Below are 20,079 nucleotides of genomic sequence, written 5' to 3'. Positions count from 1 at the left end.
AAAGTTTAATCAAAAATTAGTCTTATGAAAAAAATGGTTGCTTGAATCCGGCCTTGAGATGGTAGTCGAGTCGAGTCGACTCTACCAACTACCAAGCTACAATGATAAGTCATTGGGTCGGAGATAACCCCGCTCCCGCCTAACACTGTTTTCAGAGTCCAGAGATTGTCGAAACTACGCATGAGCCACCCGACTTCGAGCTTGCGCCTGGGACTCACTAGTAAAAAGTGGGATCTGTCTCCGATTCGGACTCGGGTGCTCCGGATCGGGTTTGGCTGTTTGATATTGGCTGCAGGCTGTACCAGTCCAGACCAGACCAGACCCAGACCCAGACCCCCGATACGGAGCATAAAGAAGACATAAAACGAAAAGCGTTCGCTGAGTGGCAAAGAGAGTGGGCGACGAGAGATCGTAAAGCGAACCACATAGTTCAGTTCGGATGCAGATACAGCTACAGATACGTACACTTATTTTGGATTACAAATAGAATACGACCGTTGCCAGAGCATACGTTGGTACGTGTGTGCGTGTGTGTGTGTGCGGTATATGTACTAAAAATTAAAAATACCGGTGGGGCCGTGAGTAAAATTTGAACGGCAGCAATGCCACCACCCAATCCCAATCCAATTCCAATTCCGATTCCAATTCCAACGAGAGTGAGGCGTTGTGGTTACCGCCAGGGCATTTTCCGTGCGAAAGCTGATCGTTGATCGGATCGCTCGACACGTGAGTCAGGCAAACTAATCAATGAAAATCGGCAAACTCTCGAGCGGGGGGGTGTCAAAGGTGGCGAACAAAGCCCAAACCCAAATAACGACAGCCCATCGTAATTCGATTTTGCTTATAAACATTCGCCGGACCGACAGCAATGCATACATCTGCATGTGCTTAGAAGCACCCAATGCATACACAAATATACGGCCCCCCTGGATAAAATCGTTCGGGGCTTTGCGCTGGACAAGTCGTGGGTAGTACCGCTGCATTTGGGATCTTATAAAAATCACGCCAACAGTTGCACTTAATGACGATCAAAGGCAACTAAAAAGTTTGTAATTTAAATGCTGAAATAGAGGACTTCAGAGTTGTGTGTTTTAAGTCTTTGCTTTGGGTTTTATTGATGAAATCAAACGCCGGTATTTGATCCAAATCTTCTTTCATGACCAGTTGCACCTTTCGAGTTCGAGACTCTAAGGTTTTGTTGTCTTATTCACTATATTCTCTACAAACCTAAATATATTCATTTTAATTAACACAAATCAACAAATCAAAAAGTAACTTAGGCAGATAATTATTTATTATTTACCAATCTTAAAATGGTTGGGTACCAAACGATCAGAAAGATATACAAACGCAAATTACTACTGCAAAGTCCAAGTTACTCCTCTCTTCTACCACAAATAGTTAAATATGCCATCGAACAGGAAACCTTTGTGTGTTATTAATCAACAATTAATCCAATCTCCAAAAAGAGGTGGCATTTACCAACGGACTCAGGGTTTTGAGAAATTTTGACTATCGACCATGGTAGGATGTGAACACCAATCTTTACTTACTTATTTTTATCAGCCTCTATACAGAGTTCAATAACCCACCACACGATCCCCACAAGAGGGGAGCGCAATGTAACGCATGTTAAGTTCCCCCATTTCGCCCGAACCAAGTGTTATTGTCGTCGGCATCGGTTCGGACCCGTGGTAGCATACTGTTTCTGGCCCTAGCCTACGGTCCTCGATACGCCGCTTTAAAAATAGCAACTATAAATCTTAGGTACTCTCGTTGCTGCTGTCATTGGCAAAAAACGTTCGTTAAACGTTCCCGGCAGATCTTGAGAGGAGATCTTCTTGCTGCTGCTGCTGTTGTACTGTGTAAAAGCATCGCATCCAATCCCATGTAAATCGGCCACATGCACTCACTCATCCGAACATCTGTCAGTCCATGCAAACACTTAACAAAATCAACCATCCGCGTCCCATGTACATCTAGCAGGTTATGAATAAACCAATTTTTTCCGGTATTTAATAGATTGCTAATTTACTCTCGCTTTAATGCCCTTTAGTTTAAGTTAAAAAATAATTATTTGTAACCCTGGCCGAGCTGTTTATACTTTGGTCTAATGGTCGTTATTTTTCATTTTCTTAAGCAATAGGTACCTCGAGGGGTTACTTGCAATTTATAGTCTAAATACATGCAATCAAAAATATTTCATGTTTAAAATAACATTTTTTAGTAAACACAAAATATATATGTATATATACAAAAATATTCAATTTTTAGCGCAACTTAAACTTTATTTTTACATAATTTTTTTTTTAGTTTTTCCGTTAAGCATAATATAAAAATTCAGTTAATTTGGATAAAAAGTAAAAATACTGTCGAAGATATTGTGGCATGATCGTTGAAATTCACTCTTTATAATTTCCAATTATATTTTCTCTGATTACTAAACATCAATCCATGGTCTACTGAATTTTTATACCCTTGCAGAGGGTATTATAATTTTGGTCAAAAGTGTGCAACGCAGTGAAGGAGACATCTCCGACCCTATAAAGTATATATATTCTTGATCAGGATCACCTCCTGAGTTGATATAGCCATGTCCGTCTGTCCGTCTGTCCGTCTGTCCGTCTGTCCGTCTGTCCGTCTGTCCGTCTGTCCGTCTGTCCGTCTGTCTGTCCGTCTGTCTGTTTCTACGCGAACTAGTCTCTCAGTTTTAAAGATATCGAATTGAAACTTTGCACACACCCTTCTTTCCTTTGCACGCAGTATATAAGTCGGAACGGCCGGGATCGGCCGACTATATCCGATAGCTGCCATATAACTGAACGATCGGAAATGCCATAACTTTGGTGTTTTTAAAGTTAGAAAGTTGGGATTTTCTATGGGTTTTACATTTGGCCAATCAATTTGACGTACCAAATTTTATAAGGATCGGCCGACTATATCCTATAGCTGCCATATAACTGAACGATCGGAAATGCCACAACTTTGGTGTTTGTAAAGTTAGGAAGTTGGGATTTTCTATGGGTTTTACATTTGGCCAATCAATTTGACGTACCAAATTTTAAAAGGATCGGCCGACTATATCCTATAGCTGCCATATAAATGATTAATCGGAAATGCCATAACTTTGGTGTTTGTAAAGTTAGGAAGTTGGGATTTTCTATGGGTTTTATTTTTGGCCAATCAATCCGACCTACCGAACTTCATAAGGATCGGCCGACTATATCCTATAGCTGCTATATAACTGAACGATTGGAAATGCCATAACTTTGGTGTTTTTAAAGTTAGGAAGTTGGGATTTTTTATGAGTATTAAGAATGCATCATATGAATAAATTTGGGGAATATAATTTACAGAGTATTCTGCAAGGGTATATCAACTTCGGCTCCGCCCGAAGTTAGCTTTCCTTTCTTGTTTTATTTTATTCCGAGTGTACACACATGTTTCTACATATATATGATATGTGTGTTGCAGGGCTGAAACTATCGAAACTAATGTTACTTAAGTTGCCGTTGGGGGAGGAAAGATCTTACAGTCCTCGGTAAAGATCGGACCCAAAAAAAGAAACAGATTCGAATTCAGAAACAGATACAGATACAGGCATACCATAACGATTCGGATGCACATACAGACGTACAGATTATACGATCGTGACGCCAGCGGAGGAAATTTAGAGCATGGGGAGCGGGGAGAGGGCGGGGGTGGGATCGGACGGACAGCAACTACAGAACGGAGCGTAAGCAATGTTAACGAGTAAAAATCAAGAAAATTTTAGTTCTAAAAATAACCTTTGTACTCATTTTTGTTTCAAAACGGAAAGGAAAGCGGCAGCCAACAAACGACCAAAAACCAATAGCTATAAAGCGCAAAGATACTGAGATACTTGCACTCTGCGCAACGGCCTGAGATACAGATATTCATATACTTAAATATTCAGACATTCGACTACATAGATGAGCATGAGTCGGCAACGGATTCTTGGCAATGCCATTGGGGGTAGAACATACTGTTTTACATATGCCTTGGGTATTGTTCTTGGAACTCAATTTGTAACGTTGCACACTATTAAAGTCCTACCCGTATACAAAGATAAACGGATGCGAATGTTACGAAACATTTTTCAAATATTTAAGACCCCAAAAAAATGTGATTGTCCTAGATTCAGGAAACTTAAATTAAATTCCTTTGTTGAAACAAAATTTAGTCCCTTAAGTTTCGGAAACTTTAAGATCTAGAGAATTTAGATCTTCGGATGTCTATTTTAAACTTCTGCCACGCCCCTTTCTACAAACAGCATCAAGCGCGTATACATACATCTTTTGGGATATAATTGTAGGAATTGGTGAGGACCGTTTGAATAAATCGCATGACTGTCAATGTATGTATGTTATATAGAATTTACATGTAAGTTATTAGACAAATACTCTTCTTCAAAGTAGAAAAGCAGCTATATAAATGCTGTGCTTTTGCTAAAAATAACTGCCATTCTCGTTTTTTGATTAACAAAATTATACACATTTTGAATACCACTTAAACTAACTACCCCGAGATACCAAAAAGTTGTCTATATCTTTGAATTGTATTACAACGTTTGTTCCATGACCATTAAACAAATGTATAAATATGAATACTTGTTTCTGTTCAAAAAATTAGAAGTCCTAATAAATATTTGTTGCTCTTTTTTCTATTATACTAAATCAAATGATGTGTTCTATGAAGGCAATTTTTAAAGCAACGCTAAAGTAAGCGGATTTCGAAACAAATTGAAGTATTTCTCTACTTTCTCTAGCAAATTTCTTATGCAAATTCTTGATGATAAAATACAAGTCGATATTTTAATATTGAATTGAAATGTTTTAATATATCGATATTCACCTTTTTGCAGTTTATATTTGAATTTTCTTGTTGTATAGAGTTCAAAGCTCTATGGTTTATTATAGCCAAAAGTATAGGAATCCGTTTTAAAGGCGGCGAGCATCCTGCATAAGACAGTTTACTGTAGCGTGCCTCGCAAGTGCAAATCCTCGGATCCCAAAGTCCTTCAGATAAGGGCGCCATCTAGTGGCAGAATCGCGCGATTATCCCTTTTGATGGGCGAGCTTTGGGCAGCTTTAACTGCGATGGTATTCGGGCGGCACCGATGGCTAAAGGCCACAAGCGGGGGTGGTGGGGGTTGGCGGATTGTGGTGGGTGTCAGGCAGGTGTGTAACAGCAAACGGCAAACAGCAGTTAACAGGTGCGCACACATATGCTGCCCGTCCCGTTACACAATTCCGATGAAAGCGGCGCGGCGCCTCTGGGGAGCATGTGTATTTGCATATCCTTGAGCGTCTCTCCCCCATACACACACACATGCGATGACGGTGACCAATGAGCGCGGGGAGGAGAGGGGGCTGAGTCTGCGCTCTGGCTGCTTGCACTTTCCGTTGCCTACTTTCGTGCGTGTGGGGTAGCTAGCCTGAGAGCGAGGGTGTCCTTGTGTGAGTGCGTGTGTGAGAGGAAAGAGTGAAATCGAAACCGAAAAGGAAAGTCGGGTAACGGTAACTTGTAGCTTTGGAAGGACAACTCTGTTATAGATACAGGAAACTTCCTGTTCGCGGCCGTTGTCGTTGGCGTTGCCAGATCACCGCACTCTTATTCGCCCTGCCAACTTCGCCGTTTGTCGTTCGCCATTCGCCGCATCGCACGCATGTAATGCTGTAGGACGAAAGCTCCTGCAGAAGGAGCCACGGAGAGGAAAGGCCACACTACTCGCTTCGCTTTTCACAAAAAAGTGATACACACGGAAAAATCGCTGGCATTCATTCACCGAATACCGAGGCGAGAAGCGCGTCGCGACCGCCTGCGAGAATAAACGTGGCCAAGAATCGGTGACCAGGACAGGATAATTCACATTTATGTTAGCTGCAAGTTTCTGAGAAGACGTTGCCATTTGACTTTTTGTTTGTGTGCTGTGCTCTGTGTTCCTGTGCGTGCAACGGTGAAAGGATAAGGATATAGGAGTATATACACACACGAGTGTCCTGTGTGTGTGCGTGAGTGTGCGTGTGTGTTTGGGGCCACGTGAAGGCGAAGGCGCGCAACAACAGGAGCGCTTGGGATAGAGATAGAGATAGAGAAAGTGACAGTGCTGGCGAAAAACCGAAAGTGAAAATTGAATACGAGCGTGCGACAGAAACAGAATCAGAACCAGAAACAGAATCGGAATCAGAATCAACGGGCGCGGATCCTTTTGGCGTAAACTGTTGAATATAGAATGACGCTGCTGACAAAAATCAATGTAAAGCACAAAGAAGCAACAGCAGTTGTAACGGTAACAACAGCCAGGATCCCCAGCCTGCGTCGCTCCCTCAGATAGAGATAAAGATAAGGATAAAAAGAGCGAGCGAGCGAGAAAAAGCACTAGCACTAGAAGGACCCTTTCGCAAAGCCAGCTCATTCAAGTGCAACAATCGCCGCTTTCTCCGCAACACAGGACACCCACCTCCACCAATCTTCCCCTGCTGCCCCAAAAGAGTGCTGTCCTTTTTGGTAATAACTGTTGAGGGCAGATACAAAGCAAAATGAAGCCGTCGGATTTGTTGTTGGTGCTAGAGAAGGTAAGCGACAAAAACCGAAAAAAGACCAAAAGAAAGCAAAAACAAACAAAGCCCCCTACCCCCTCCCTAGAGTAGGCTGAAAAGTGTATTTTTATTTCTCCACTGAATCTGACACAGAGTTTTGGTCACTGCTAAAATTGGAGCCTCCTCACCCACATCCACATCCACGTCCACTCACACACACAGCGTGCGTGTGTTAATGGGGCTCCGTTGTAATGGTATGCCTCAAAAAGGTCATTATGATGCCGAACGCCGACGCACACAGTTACACACTTACACAGCCACACAGGCGAAGGCATGTGTGTGCGTGTGGAGTGGTGTGGTGTGGCGTGGACTTATGCAAATCCATTTGACAACGAAGAAGCTCGCCACCCACTCACCCACTCACCGACTCACCCACACAAGCACTCGGACGAGCAAGTCATCGGCGAACGAGCATAGACGTGGCAAGTACGAATACACTTACACCAAGCTTCAATGCCAAAGCATAAAAACAACAAAAAATCCAAAAAAATATATACATATATATATATACTCACCCACACACAAACACAAGCACCAGTACAAAAGGGATGGCCACGAAAGGGGGCCCACTTTTGGCTCGGCGTTATCTTTATCGCAACTTCTGTTGCGCTGGCCCTTTACAGCCGCAGCTGTAATTGGAGCCGCTCGTCTCTAGACCAAGTCCCCAGTTCCACCCAGCCCGAAATTCCACTCCCAGAAGCATGTGTTTTCGGGCCAGGATTAGGTGCGAGCGGGATGGCCACAGGCGGAGGAGCTTTGTTATGACAATATCGCTCATACGCAGTGTGTGGCTGGCTGCAAGACGAGCTTAGCCGCCCGAAAAGTATGCTATACTGACACACTGATAACAAAAGGGTGGAATGTACCGGTGTTCGTGTACAAAAGTGATATTGCTAGCTGTTCCCAAAAAACAGTTTAGTCTTTGCTTGTCTTATTGAAACGTGTAGTAATTTACAATTTGTCCGTTAAATATGTAATTGGAATAAATTATGGCAGATAGAGAATATATAGATTAAACCAATTATAAATTTATATTTTCTAATTTCTTCATAATTAAGCTTAAAACAGAATTCAATAAATAGTTTTGAACTCGTTTTAAAAACTGAGACTTTTATTTAGTATTTTTGTTTATATATTATTAAAACGTTTTTAAAAATAAACGACTTTAATTCAAAGTTAATATATTTAAAATAAACAAAAAATGTACAAAATTAGTTATATTTTTTCATTTTTCATCAGGCTTACCATTCAAATATTATTATACCTCGAATAACATGTTTTATGTTCATATGTAATACACTTATTTATTTATACACAACATTATGTAAATATGAACGTGTTTAATTTTACCATGTCGTTTTCGCTGGGTCAACCTATTTATTTGGAAATATTTCTGTCTGTGCAGAATTTCTTTTAGAAGTAAATTTATTTTATGTTTGAAGATGCCCCCTTCACTCGCACTTGGCTTATCTGGCAAACAGGGCAAGCCTGCGACCCCGCGGGATTATCGTCCCCCAGGAAGTGCGTCCCCTTCTTGGCGGGCTGACCTTTTGTGCTGCTGGCTGCTGACACTGCAGTTGCGGCTCATCCCCTGACACTTGCGAGCCATTAATAACGCCAAATTGTAGAAAAAATAGAACAAATAAAGAGCACTGGGAACTGGGTCTGTAGAAGGAGCCGAAGCAAAAAACACCCTTACAGCTTAGAACCCACATTTATAGATTTACTGTATTACTTTCTACTTAACGAAAAAAATGAGGATTAAATATTGGCTGTATAGCTAAGTTTATTTAATTTAAGTTTTTTAATCAGTGAGCTAATAACGTTTCTAATGACATATGTAGTACATATTATGTATGTATTTGTCTTTCAATCGTCAAGAAAATGTTACATCACCTTATTCAAGCTTGCTTAAATATTGCACTGAACACAGTATTGTGGGATTACTAAAATTATAAACTCGTTCAGATTTTGGGTAACTAGTGCACTCTTCTTACTTTTATTTTATAGAATAAGTCGATGATCCTGCTAAAAATGTTTGTGAAATCTAGTAAAGAGGTTCTTAAAATACGGATTTGAAGGTTAATTCACTAAATATTGTGATATATTTGAAGTTTTTTAGAAGTGTGTTTTCAACAGGTCTGTTTACAAGGACATGCTATGAAAGCCAGCCTGACTGAGCTTGCATTACAAACTTTGAAACAGAACCGAAATGCCCTCTGCAAGGATATAGGGTATGGGGTAGCATGGTACTCATTGGAATACCAAGGGTGGAGCGTTGGCGAGTCGAAGGACAAAACCGCATATGGGATGGACGGGATGGGGTTCGGACTGGGACTCGGCTCGGTTGCTTTGATTGCTTCAAGGACTGGCCCGTTGTCGTGGTTGGGGATCGTTTCCCGGAACTGAGCCAGGGCGCCCACGCATCCACTTTGTGCACCGCCACCACAGGGAGACACAGATAGGGATTCTCGTGGAGAGATAGGAGGCATCTGCGGTCGACCGCCTACCCGCTGACATGCCATTTAGCTGGGGAGCAAATGATGTCGGCCGCTGCAGCTGACATCAAAGGCTCTTCCTGAAATGAGTGCACCGAGGTCCTCCTTGAGAGCCATTTCCTGAAAAGGATGCAGAGAGCAGGAATCCGTGGTGGGGAGCATTTGCAGGAGTTTGAAACGGCAGCCAGATTCCCAGCTCAATTGCATTAAAGGTTAAATTAAGTGAAATAATGGAAACTTATTGAAAAACAATCAAACAAACACTAAAGAAAAATGTTTTTTTTTTGGTTTAATCAATTTGTTATCAATATATGATAGGGTCGTCCGATTTTCATTAATTTAAAAAAAAAGTTAATATATTTTGTTTTATAAGAATAATTATTTTAAAACAACGAAATTTATCCAATTCTTGAAGATTTCCATACAAGTTGACCGATTGGTTTCATGGCAGCTTTTGTTCAATTAAAAACAAATTACTAAAACCTGACGAATATATATCGAGATATATATGTTTAAAAACAACGAAGTTATGTAAATGTATGAATGTTATATATTTTCTAAAGCTATATGTTTCATGGTCGTCCGATATTTAAAAAGATGTAAATGTTTTTTGATGCCGTATTAAACGACTATATTTTGAATGCGTATGTGTTTAAGTCCCACGAAAGCTATTTTTTTTTGAAAATAATGTTTTTCGTTCAAACAAACATGCTGAATCTGATTAAGGGTCACCAAACTTATGAGCGAAATTTGTATTCCCTCCTTTAAGGCTATAAAAAGCCTTATTTCCTCGAAACTATGCCACTTATTGCCGTAGCCATTAGAAAAGGCATCAAATTTTTACTTTTCAAGTCCTTATTTTTAAAACAAGATTGAAAACAAATACAATTTTAATCGTCGAACTTTTTTAAAAAAATAAATAAAAAATATTTTATTATAAATAAAGCAGAAAGAGTTTTGTTATTCATAAAAACGTAAATAGCCTTTTTGACTCACAAATTTAAAATTAATATGGTTTATCAGAATTAAAAAAGTAGAAAAGAAAGTTGAGTTATGAAAGTTCCAAGTATTTACTTGTTATAACCCCCAGCAAAAAGTAAAATTATTTATCACAAAAACAATGTTTTTATACCCTTGCAGAGGGTATTATAATTTTGGTCAAAAGTGTGCAACGCAGTGAAGGAGACATCTCCGACCCTATAAAGTATATATATTCTTGATCAGGATCACCTCCTGAGTTGATATAGCCATGTCCGTCTGTCCGTCTGTCCGTCTGTCCGTCTGTCCGTCTGTCCGTCTGTCTGTTTCTACGCAAACTAGTCTCTCAGTTTTAAAGCTATCGAGTTGAAACTTTGCACACACCCTTCTTTCCTTTGCACGCAGTATATAAGTCGGAACGGCCGGGATCGGCCGACTATATCCTATAGCTGTCATATAACTGATTGATCGGAAATGCCATAACTCTGCTGTTTGTTAAGTTAGGAAGTTGGGACTTTCTGTGGGTTCTATATTTGGCCAATCAATCCGACGTACCAAATTTCATAAGGATCGGCCGACTATATCTTATAGCTGCCATATAACTGATTGATCGGAAATGCCATAACTTTGGTGTTTGTAAAGTTAGAAAGTTGGAATTTTCTATGGGTTTTATATTTGGCCAATCAATCCGACCTACCAAATTTCATAAGGATCGGCCGACTATATCTTATAGCTGCCATATAACTGATTGATCGGAAATGCCATAACTTTGGTGTTTGTAAAGTTAGGAAGTTGGGATTTTCTATGGGTTTTATTTTTGCCCAATCAGTTCGACATATTAAATTTCATAAGGATCGGCCGACTATATCCTATAGCTGCCATATAACTGATTGATCGGAAATGAAATAACTTTGGTGTTTTTAAAGTTAGGAAGGTGGGATTTTTTATGAGTATTAAAAATGCATCATATGAATAATTTTGGAGAATATAATTTGCAGAATATTCTGCAAGGGTATTTCAACTTCGGCTCCGCCCGAAGTTAGCTTTCCTTTCTTGTTTGAAATATTTTTCGGTTGTTACTATCGCCAAAATGTTATATAATTGTATTTTTATTTCGAAAAAAAAACAGGAATGAACCAATGTTTGGCAAGCCGAAGTTACGTATATATTTAAAAACAATAACTCTATGTTGATTTTTTAATCGTTCTTATAGCAGTTTTATTCTTACTTTTAAAATTTTACAAAATGACGAATGCAACGAGATATAATTTTTTCCTTTGGAAGCTATGAGATCGAACCCCTAAGTTATGTGAGTTTTTTTTTGGTTGAGTGTTTAAAAGCTCGTTGCAAGAGCAGGCAGGACTTGTTGCGAATATCGATTGCCATGTCCTTGCCAGGCTCCTGCCATTTTGCTCTGACATCAGTTATCAGTGGAGAGCACTCGCCTCTCGCGGGTGGATGGGGATGGTGGCTCTCATCTTTCAATAGCAGCTGCTCGAGCGATGGTCCTCCAATTAATTGCACTCTGGCTCCGATTTCAGGTCAAGTTCAGGGTGCCCATGCCGCCGGGAGTCAGCTCGACGACGCTCCTGCCCAAGCTCATCCGCACCAAGGACGTGAAGCAGCTGCAGGACGGCAACGCGCAGCCACAGAAGCCCAAGCTAACGGTGAGCCGGTCGAGGGACTCGTCCTTCAAGATTTCCCTGACCCCGATTCCCATCTGCCCACAGAAATGTCTCAACACGCTGGACCTGACCTCGCTGGGCATCGGATCCTGCTGCGGCACGGGCATGTACCTGGTGGCCGGCATGGTGGCCCAGAAGATAGCCGGGCCCGGAGTGGTTATTAGTTTTATTATAGCCGCCATAGCGAGTATTTTCTCAGGTAACCGAGCCCCTCGTCCTTCAGCTGATTGATTGGGCCAACTGAGTACTTTGCCTAAGCGAAAGGAGAACAATTGTAAATTATGTCATGGCAGTTGATGCTCTGGTTGGAGCAGACGATCCAAAGTTAGTTGCATTTGATGGACAACATATATTATTATGCTCAGTAGAATAAACATACCTCTAAATTATTCAGAGTCAAGTGTAGCAATTCAAATATTAAGCCAATGGTTGTCGTTTATTAATGAATTTATACGGATTGTTGAATTCGGATTTGCATTTTCATTGACTAGGAAATGCGAACAAGACTTAAATTCCACAAAACTAATTAACGAAATAGTATGGTTTTTATTTTCTGTAATCCAGAAGCCTGCAGTTCCGGCTTATATAAGTTTGATTGTGTTTTCAAGAGCTAAATGCTTCATACAATAATGGTTTTGTTAAAAGTGATAAAAATCCTTCAGAAGTGGCCCACTAGACAATGCCACTTTCGGGAACAGTTCCATTCACTCAGTTGGCCCCCTCCCAGTCCTTGTGGTCCAATCCAATCTGACAAACCCATCCGATCTGATGATCCACAGGCGCCTGCTATGCGGAGTTTGGCGTTCGTGTGCCACACACATCCGGCTCGGCCTATATGTATTCATATGTGGCAGTTGGAGAGTTCGTAGCTTTTATAATTGGTTGGAACATGATATTGGAATATCTAATAGGTGAGTGGGCGCCTTTGAACTCTGACCTCTGAACTCTTAACTTTGATCTCCGACTCCGACAGGAACAAGTGCCTGTGCCTGTGCGTTAAGTTCGAGTTTCGATTCCCTGACCGGCAATGCCATTGCGCGAACGATAAGCGAGTCCATCGGCACGATATTCGGTGAGTAGTGCGGTTCGGCTGCGGCTCCTCCCCGACTCAACGTCCTGTGTATCCTTTATCTGAAGGCAAGCCACCGGACTTCATTGCATTCGGCATCACGCTGCTCATGACCTGCGTCCTGGCGATGGGTGCCAGCAAGTCGGTCATCTTCAACCACTCCCTCAACGCCGTGAACCTGGCCACGTTTGTGTTCGTGATGGCCGCCGGGCTGTTCTACGTGGACACGAAGACGTGGTCCGAGCACCAGGGATTCCTGCCCTACGGCTGGAGTGGAGTGAGTACCAACCACGCCTTGTCGAAAACACAACTGGGTATTATCATTTCCGACTGTTTCGAACCACAGGTGTTTTCGGGTGCTGCCACCTGTTTCTACGCCTTCATCGGTTTCGACATCATCGCGACAACCGGCGAGGAGGCACACAATCCGCAGAAGAGCATCCCGAAGGCGATCGTCGGATCCCTGGTCGTCGTGCTGATCGCCTACGTTAGCGTTAGTCTAGTCCTCACATTAGTGGGTGAGTACCATCCAACCGATTACCCGACTCGACCTAAAACATATCTCCTACCTATGTGACATATCTCCATATTCGTGGGGGATGAACCCTTCTTTTGGGACTTAATTTAAAACAAAAACTTTTATGCTACGTTTTTGAAGACCGCTTTCGGTGCTATGATGGGCTCTCATCTACTTCTTTGCTTCTTGCCACCTTGAAACTATTAAAACTTTTAAAATACTATTTAAACAATAACTATAATTGGGTACAACTTTAGGAGGGGGCTGTTAATTCAAATATAGATAGATAAGATAGTCCGATCAGAATAAATTAAAAGACCAAGATAAAAATGATTGCCTAATATATGAAAAGCCCCTTAGCACTGGCCTGGAATTTAAAATACATTTTTGGGGACTGCACTAATGCAATGCTCTCCCAATCCTCAATCCTCACTCCGCAGTTCCCTACGATCACATCAACACGGGAGCGGCGCTGGTCCAGATGTGGTCGTACGTGAACGCCCCGAAGTGTCGGGCGGTGGTGGCCATCGGAGCCACCGCCGGACTCTCGGTGGCCATGTTCGGCTCGATGTTCCCCATGCCGCGCGTCATCTATGCGATGGCCCAGGACGGGCTGATCTTCAGGTGAGTGGCCGCAGTGAGCCCCTTCTGTTTTAGCCAATTTCCCACCACACCTTCCAATCACAATGCAATCCCCTCCAGGCAACTGTCGCAGCTGTGGCACCGCACCAACGTGCCCGGACTGGCGACCATCGGCAGCGGACTGGCCGCCGCCCTGGTGGCCCTCACCGTGCGCCTGGAGATCCTCGTCGAGATGATGTCCATCGGCACGCTGCTGGCCTACACGCTGGTGTCCACCTGCGTCCTGGTGCTGCGCTACCAGCCGCACAGCACCTCGCTGGTGGAGCTGCTGCCGGCCCAGCTGCGCACCCCGGTGGCGCCCGGGACGGCCAGCGACTCCCGCTCCCACGTCACGCCCGCCGAGGTCCTGGAGGTGCCCGGCAAGCTGACCATCAAGCGCGTCACGCGCGGCATGTCCGACTCGGACGACTCCTTCATCGACGACAGCCCCGAGGGGTTCCTGGGCGGGCGCGACGACCAGTTCCTCGTGTCCGACCGCTCCGAGAACAAGTTCTACGGCAGTGTGCACGGCGCCCCCACCGGACCCACCGGCCAGGCGACCGCCTTCGACGCCATGGGCCTGAACTTCGTCACCCGGAAGATCCACGACTACGCGTACCTGTGCCCCGGCTTCTTCCCCTGGATAAATCCCGGCCAGGCCACCGCCGAGAGTGGTAAGTTCCGCAGCCGTAGCCGTAGAGTCACCGGTAGTCTTGGGTCGATTGTGCTGCTCAGTGGGTGGGCAAAGTAGCTTGTTTGCTCTGCGAGTGCTTCCGAGTTCCGGGAAACATTTAATTTCATATAGGTATTGGTTCCGGCAAACACTTTTAGTTAATAGCTCCAGTTACCTCAACTGGATTTCACAGTTCAGACAAATCACCCAGAGTCCAGAACTTAGGTTTAACATAAATGTTGGGTAGTCGGGTTGTCAGAAATTCAGGCTAACAAAGCCTTGTCTGGAGACTTTAATCGCGACTACACCCACTTAATAGGGTTGGTGATAAAAGCCTCTAATAAATATTATAATAGACGAATGCTACAGAAAATCCGAAATTTAATGTTAACCATATTTTTAGAGAAAAGAAAAAAGGTTGACAAAAACAAATGTTTGCTTACATTTGGATTCATTGGGCTGCTCGACTATCTTACGTCTACATTGTTAAAATTCAACCCATGCACGGTTTCGTCGTATAAATTAGAGTTTATGGTATTTTTCATTGTGTAATATAAGTATTATTAGTATAAGGTAACTAATAATAAATTGAGTCTACTAAATTTTTCATTATTTCGATTTAGCTTATAATAACTTTTCACGAAGAGCAACGACGCTTTAATAAATCCGTTCTGGTATTCTGGTATTTGCATTTCCCTAACATCTTGCCTTTAATTAATTGACAAATGTGCTTTCCATCTACTGAAGGTTCTTTTCTATAATAGGAATCAATTAACCTATTCACATTTTTAATTTTGTATTTTCTTAGGTATAGTTTAAGAGTTGACATTACCAGAACAAGCATCCAATTAAGAAAACATAGACAGCGAGTAGCTCAACTTTATTCACCCGCTGAAAGGGAGCAATGTTTACCCAAAACTATATCTGCGCCTATTCACAACAAAATTGCAATTGAAATTGACTCTTTGCTTATGCTTTTCCAATCCAATCCTATCCGATCCACCACCGACGCACCACCGATCCACCGATCCACCGATCCATCGACATCGACATCGACCCACCAGGCATGTACGTCACCAAGCTAGTGGGCATCATGTTCGGTCTCATATTCTTCCTGGACCTGTTCGCGGCCATTGGCTGGTCCGGTGGCCTCGCCGCCTTCATTTATTTCATTTTGTTTATCGGCATATTTGTGATACTATTGATTATATCGAGACAGCCGCAGAATAGGTAATTCCACGCCGCCGCCACCCGTTCCCGTTCACCAGCCCCAGCTAACCCATCTTCCCATCTATCGTCCTCCGATCTCGTCCAGGTATGCGCTGGCCTTCCTCACGCCCGGACTCCCCTTCATCCCGGCCATCGCCATCACCGTGAACATCTACCTGATATTCAAGCTGAGCATCCTCACGCTGGTCCGCTTCACGGTGTGGATGTCCCTGGGATTCGTCATGTACTTCTACTATGGCATCACGCACAGCAGCCTGGAGCAGACCAGCGACGACCTGGAGCTGCATGTCGACTACGTGAGTGTTCCCATTGACTGTGTCATCCCTCTTAGCCTAAGCCCATCCATCCTCCTTCCATGCAGAGCAAAAACGTCGAGGAGAAGGCCGTGTGGGATCAGCAATCGTACAACCAGACCCACGAGCCCGTTTGGGCCAGCAAGGAGGTGAAACAGACGTCGAGTAAGTGGATTCTTTTGCATGTATTGTAACGATTCATAAGCAGAGCTCCCACCCCGGGGGAAAAAAATGATAGATTGCCCTTTTCTCAAGAAATATTCAACCAATATAGATATAGAAATGTAACTTTACGCATACATTGCAGTCTAACCAACTGGCGGATTGTTAATTTTCACTCCCGTTACTCATATAGTATTCGTTAAAAAGTATGAAACATAAAAATTAAAGCTTTTCCCTCCCTGTAAAGCATTAGGTGTATTCCTGATCAGTATCAGTATCAAAATCGATCTTGGCATGTCCGTCTGTCTGTCCGTATGGACGTCGAGATCTCGAAAACTATAAGAACTGTAGGTTTAAATGCAGATTCTAGTTAGGCACAGGCAGCGCAAGTTTATTGCGAAATTTGACGATGTCCACTCTACCGCCCACAAATCGCGAAACACTAACATGGTACAGACTAGTTATTGGTCGGTATATCATTATTTGCTCTATATATATCGACGCGTCAAAAATTCAAAGACTTATGATTATTTTAGGATATACCATATTAAGAAATTAAGTTCAATCATTGAGTGACGTTATGCAAGTGGTCAAATATGCCTTCATGTATATTTTTTGCAATAGATGATGCTTGCAACTTTTCGGTTTACTGCGCGAATAGAATTGATGGCGTAAGTGTAACAGAATTCAAAAAGTCGAGAAACTCGTTCCTCCTGGTTTTTACAGGCTATTCAAATGTCTGTCCATATATTGCAACGCATTGGAGTAGACTTTTCCGTGAATACATTTTTAATCAGAATCACCAGGACAGTTATGTCTGTCTCTCCGTCCGTCCGTCTTTCTACTGCAGGTAGTAAATAATTCGATTAATTTATGGGTAAATCGACATAGCTTCATTGTTTTTAAACATAATCGCATAACAACAGAACATCAGTTGTTTCATGGAATATTTTAATTTTCGAATAGCTTTAAGGGTATATAAACTTTGGCTTGCGGAAACGAACTTACTTTGTAGTTATTAAAAGTTCAGTCAAATTTAAAGCTTATCAAAGTTTTAGATTGAAAGTCATAATACCAGTTTTGTCCTAACATAGATGCTAGCAAATCCTTATTTTCCTAATGCTAACTATTTGGTTGTGTCCATCAGAGCAACGCTACAACTACGGAAAGACCGCGTCGTCCACCTCGTCGGCACAGGGCAGCTCGAGGAGTGGCGGCCAGGCCAGTGGGGCGGAGAAGCCATCGGGCAGAAGCACCGCGGGCCCCAACCGACCAGTTCCACCTCCCCCGATCTCCGGCCAGACAAAGGGATCGGGCAGCGGTCCGCCCATGGAGCGCCAGTATACCGGCCAGTTCAGCATGTTCGTGGACGAAGGCCAGTTTCCCTCGTGGGAGGACTAAGCGAGCACCATCTGCATAGACCCCAGTCCGTTCCCAACACCGACCTCCCCGCTGATTCCCGAGTGATGCTCCATCAACGAGCAACAGTGCAACAACCAACTCACATCGGCTCACATTCGATCTCGAGAGCAGGCGATGGCGATAGCGATCGGGGCCAGGACGAATTCCCTGGATCCGGCCTGCCGGGTGCAGCTCACTCACTTGTAAATACGATTAGAGATGTTAAGTTTAACCATATGGCGGAGTGTGTCGTTACCGATTTGCAGAGGCATACCGTATACAAGGCATGTGCCTGGGGAGGCGGAGTCACTGTTCACTGCACTCCGCCCGGCCCCCAGCGAGGTCAGCATTATACACCTATACCATAAACCATATACAAAACATAATATACACATATATATTGATTATACAAGAAAATATATATTTACATATATAGCGATGGGTTATTAGTTCAGCAAAGAGTTACAGTGCAAAGTTGCCGAATTCCAAATACCCGAACCAAGCCCTGATGCAAACCGACCGATTAGCGATAGACGATAAGCGAAACCACGCAGCAGATAACCAATAACCGATAGACGATTGTGCTAAACTCCGATTGGCGGGCGTTTTGGGTGACGTTGGTCAATCGGCTTTTAGCACAGGAATCGGAAGGGCAGACACCATAACACAACACCTGAGCATATTTCTGAGGGAAGGCAGATATATCCGGCAGTGAGGTGGGTGTCGGGGTGGTACCGTGCACAACTGTACATTTTAGGCACCATCACCCCCACACTCACACCCACACCCAGACCCACATACACATACACAAGAGACAAACGGAAAACCCTAGACTTGTGAAGAGATCCCCGGAGCAGATCAGAGGAGACTTTTAGTAACCCCAAATTATATAGACCCTCTGAACCAAGACGATCTTTGCAGGGATCTGCTCACACACAGGGACCCTCACCTGACGATCTAAAACAAGAACCTTATGTACCTATGATTCTATTGTTGTTTACCTATTTATGCTATGCATTTTATGCGGGGCTTGGCCGTGAGGTTGTACAGTACGCTCTGCCTACGGCCATCCCGTCTCACTCACTCTATCGGAATGATATTTGTTTTTTATTCTAGAAGCTCGCGCTAAGCTAAAACTCATTTTTAAGCGGCATTTCGCATTCGTTGTAATACAATTCATTTTACTAATGGAATACCAAGCAAAAATTATACAAGTACGCATATATATTTAAAAAATTACCATATAGACAAATACCAAAGAATACCAAATATTTATTGAACTATTCAAACTTAAACCAAGAATAAAACCAAAGCAAGCATAACTACAAATATGTATAAACACAATGATAACTTAAACCAAAAGCAAATATGATAATGAAAACTTTTATGTACAAGCATACTTTTTTCCACTTTATATACTATGTACAAGCAAACCATGCATAACTATTTAGCTAAATTACAAGTATATGGCAAGTTAAAGCAAAATCAACCTTTTTAATAATAATAATACTTATGATAATTTATTCCTTTTGTACTTCACGACTTTGTACAGGAAAGAACCCGAATAGCGAATATCAAAGATTGCAACAAGAACTCAATAACCTAGGGCTAGCTTCTAATCTAGCCCCGCAACAGAGAAACACTATTTATATACAACCGTACCGTCTAAGACATTCAATAGTTTGTTTTTGACTGATTTCGTTCGATTTCATTTAGTTGATCCGTTAAATTTCGAGTGCCAAATCATTGCACCCTGCACTCCTTGAACCAGTAGCCGAGAACTTAAGTCCTAGGACCGAAACAAAACTAGTTCCATGTTTCACTTACTATATATGTATTAGGGTTTTCGAAGAGGACCTTTTTGGACCAACTACTTAAGATATAGTGCCACCCAACTGGTCCCGCACCACGTAATATGAATTCAATCTTTCGTTCACCAGAACTCTTCTGATTTGTTCGAAAACCTAAACCGAACACGATTTGTACATACACAACTATACAGGCAGGCATCAAGAACAGTGCGAACGTATATTTTTATGAAAAAGACACAACAATGAAGCAACTAAGGGAAACTAAACTCAGATACAAAGGTAATAACTAATGAATAACATATCCTACCACACAGCTTAAAGTTGAGACGTACATCTAACGGAACTCACCGAGTGCACATTTATCCGATAGTTTCGATAACAGATCTCAGATTACCGATTACAACAGTCCCATCCCAAGTTTTTTTCGGTTACCAAATTGGGTCAAATAATTAGTTTAAACTGATACTCACTTTCTTATGTGGACTAGAGTTTTTGGCAGTGAAGGAGTATCATCTAAA

At 42.5% G+C, this 20,079-nt stretch overlaps 1 protein-coding gene across 3 annotated transcripts; it reads left to right on the top strand.

Annotated features, from left to right (window-relative positions):
• The first annotated feature begins 315 nt into the window (after positions 1–315).
• Positions 316–17,864, top strand: LOC108042115 (probable cationic amino acid transporter). 3 transcript variants are annotated; one of them, XM_017120246.2, is made up of 13 exons: positions 316–515; positions 11,641–11,766; positions 11,830–11,983; positions 12,564–12,695; positions 12,758–12,856; positions 12,922–13,130; positions 13,200–13,371; positions 13,811–13,994; positions 14,073–14,665; positions 15,729–15,894; positions 15,980–16,190; positions 16,256–16,352; positions 17,497–17,864. In XM_017120246.2, the coding sequence occupies exons 2-13, from the start codon at positions 11,659–11,661 to the stop codon at positions 17,748–17,750; spliced, it is 2,379 nt and encodes a 792-aa protein (XP_016975735.2). In that variant the 5' UTR covers positions 316–515; positions 11,641–11,658; the 3' UTR covers positions 17,751–17,864. The 3 variants fall into 3 exon arrangements, with proteins under 3 accessions (XP_016975735.2, XP_016975734.2, XP_016975736.2); XM_017120245.2 differs by lacking the exon at positions 316–515 and adding an exon at positions 3,421–6,599; XM_017120247.2 differs by lacking the exons at positions 316–515; positions 15,729–15,894; positions 16,256–16,352; positions 17,497–17,864 and adding an exon at positions 3,421–6,599 and having other exon boundaries at positions 15,980–16,160.
• Positions 17,865–20,079: the final 2,215 nt, after the last annotated feature.

Source organism: Drosophila rhopaloa, unplaced genomic scaffold (assembly GCF_018152115.1).
Source record: "Drosophila rhopaloa isolate 14029-0021.01 unplaced genomic scaffold, ASM1815211v1 contig_3, whole genome shotgun sequence".
NCBI lineage: Eukaryota > Metazoa > Arthropoda > Insecta > Diptera > Drosophilidae > Drosophila > Drosophila rhopaloa.
Note: the sequence above shows the minus strand (reverse complement) of the source record. Positions and strands in the feature narration are given on the sequence as shown.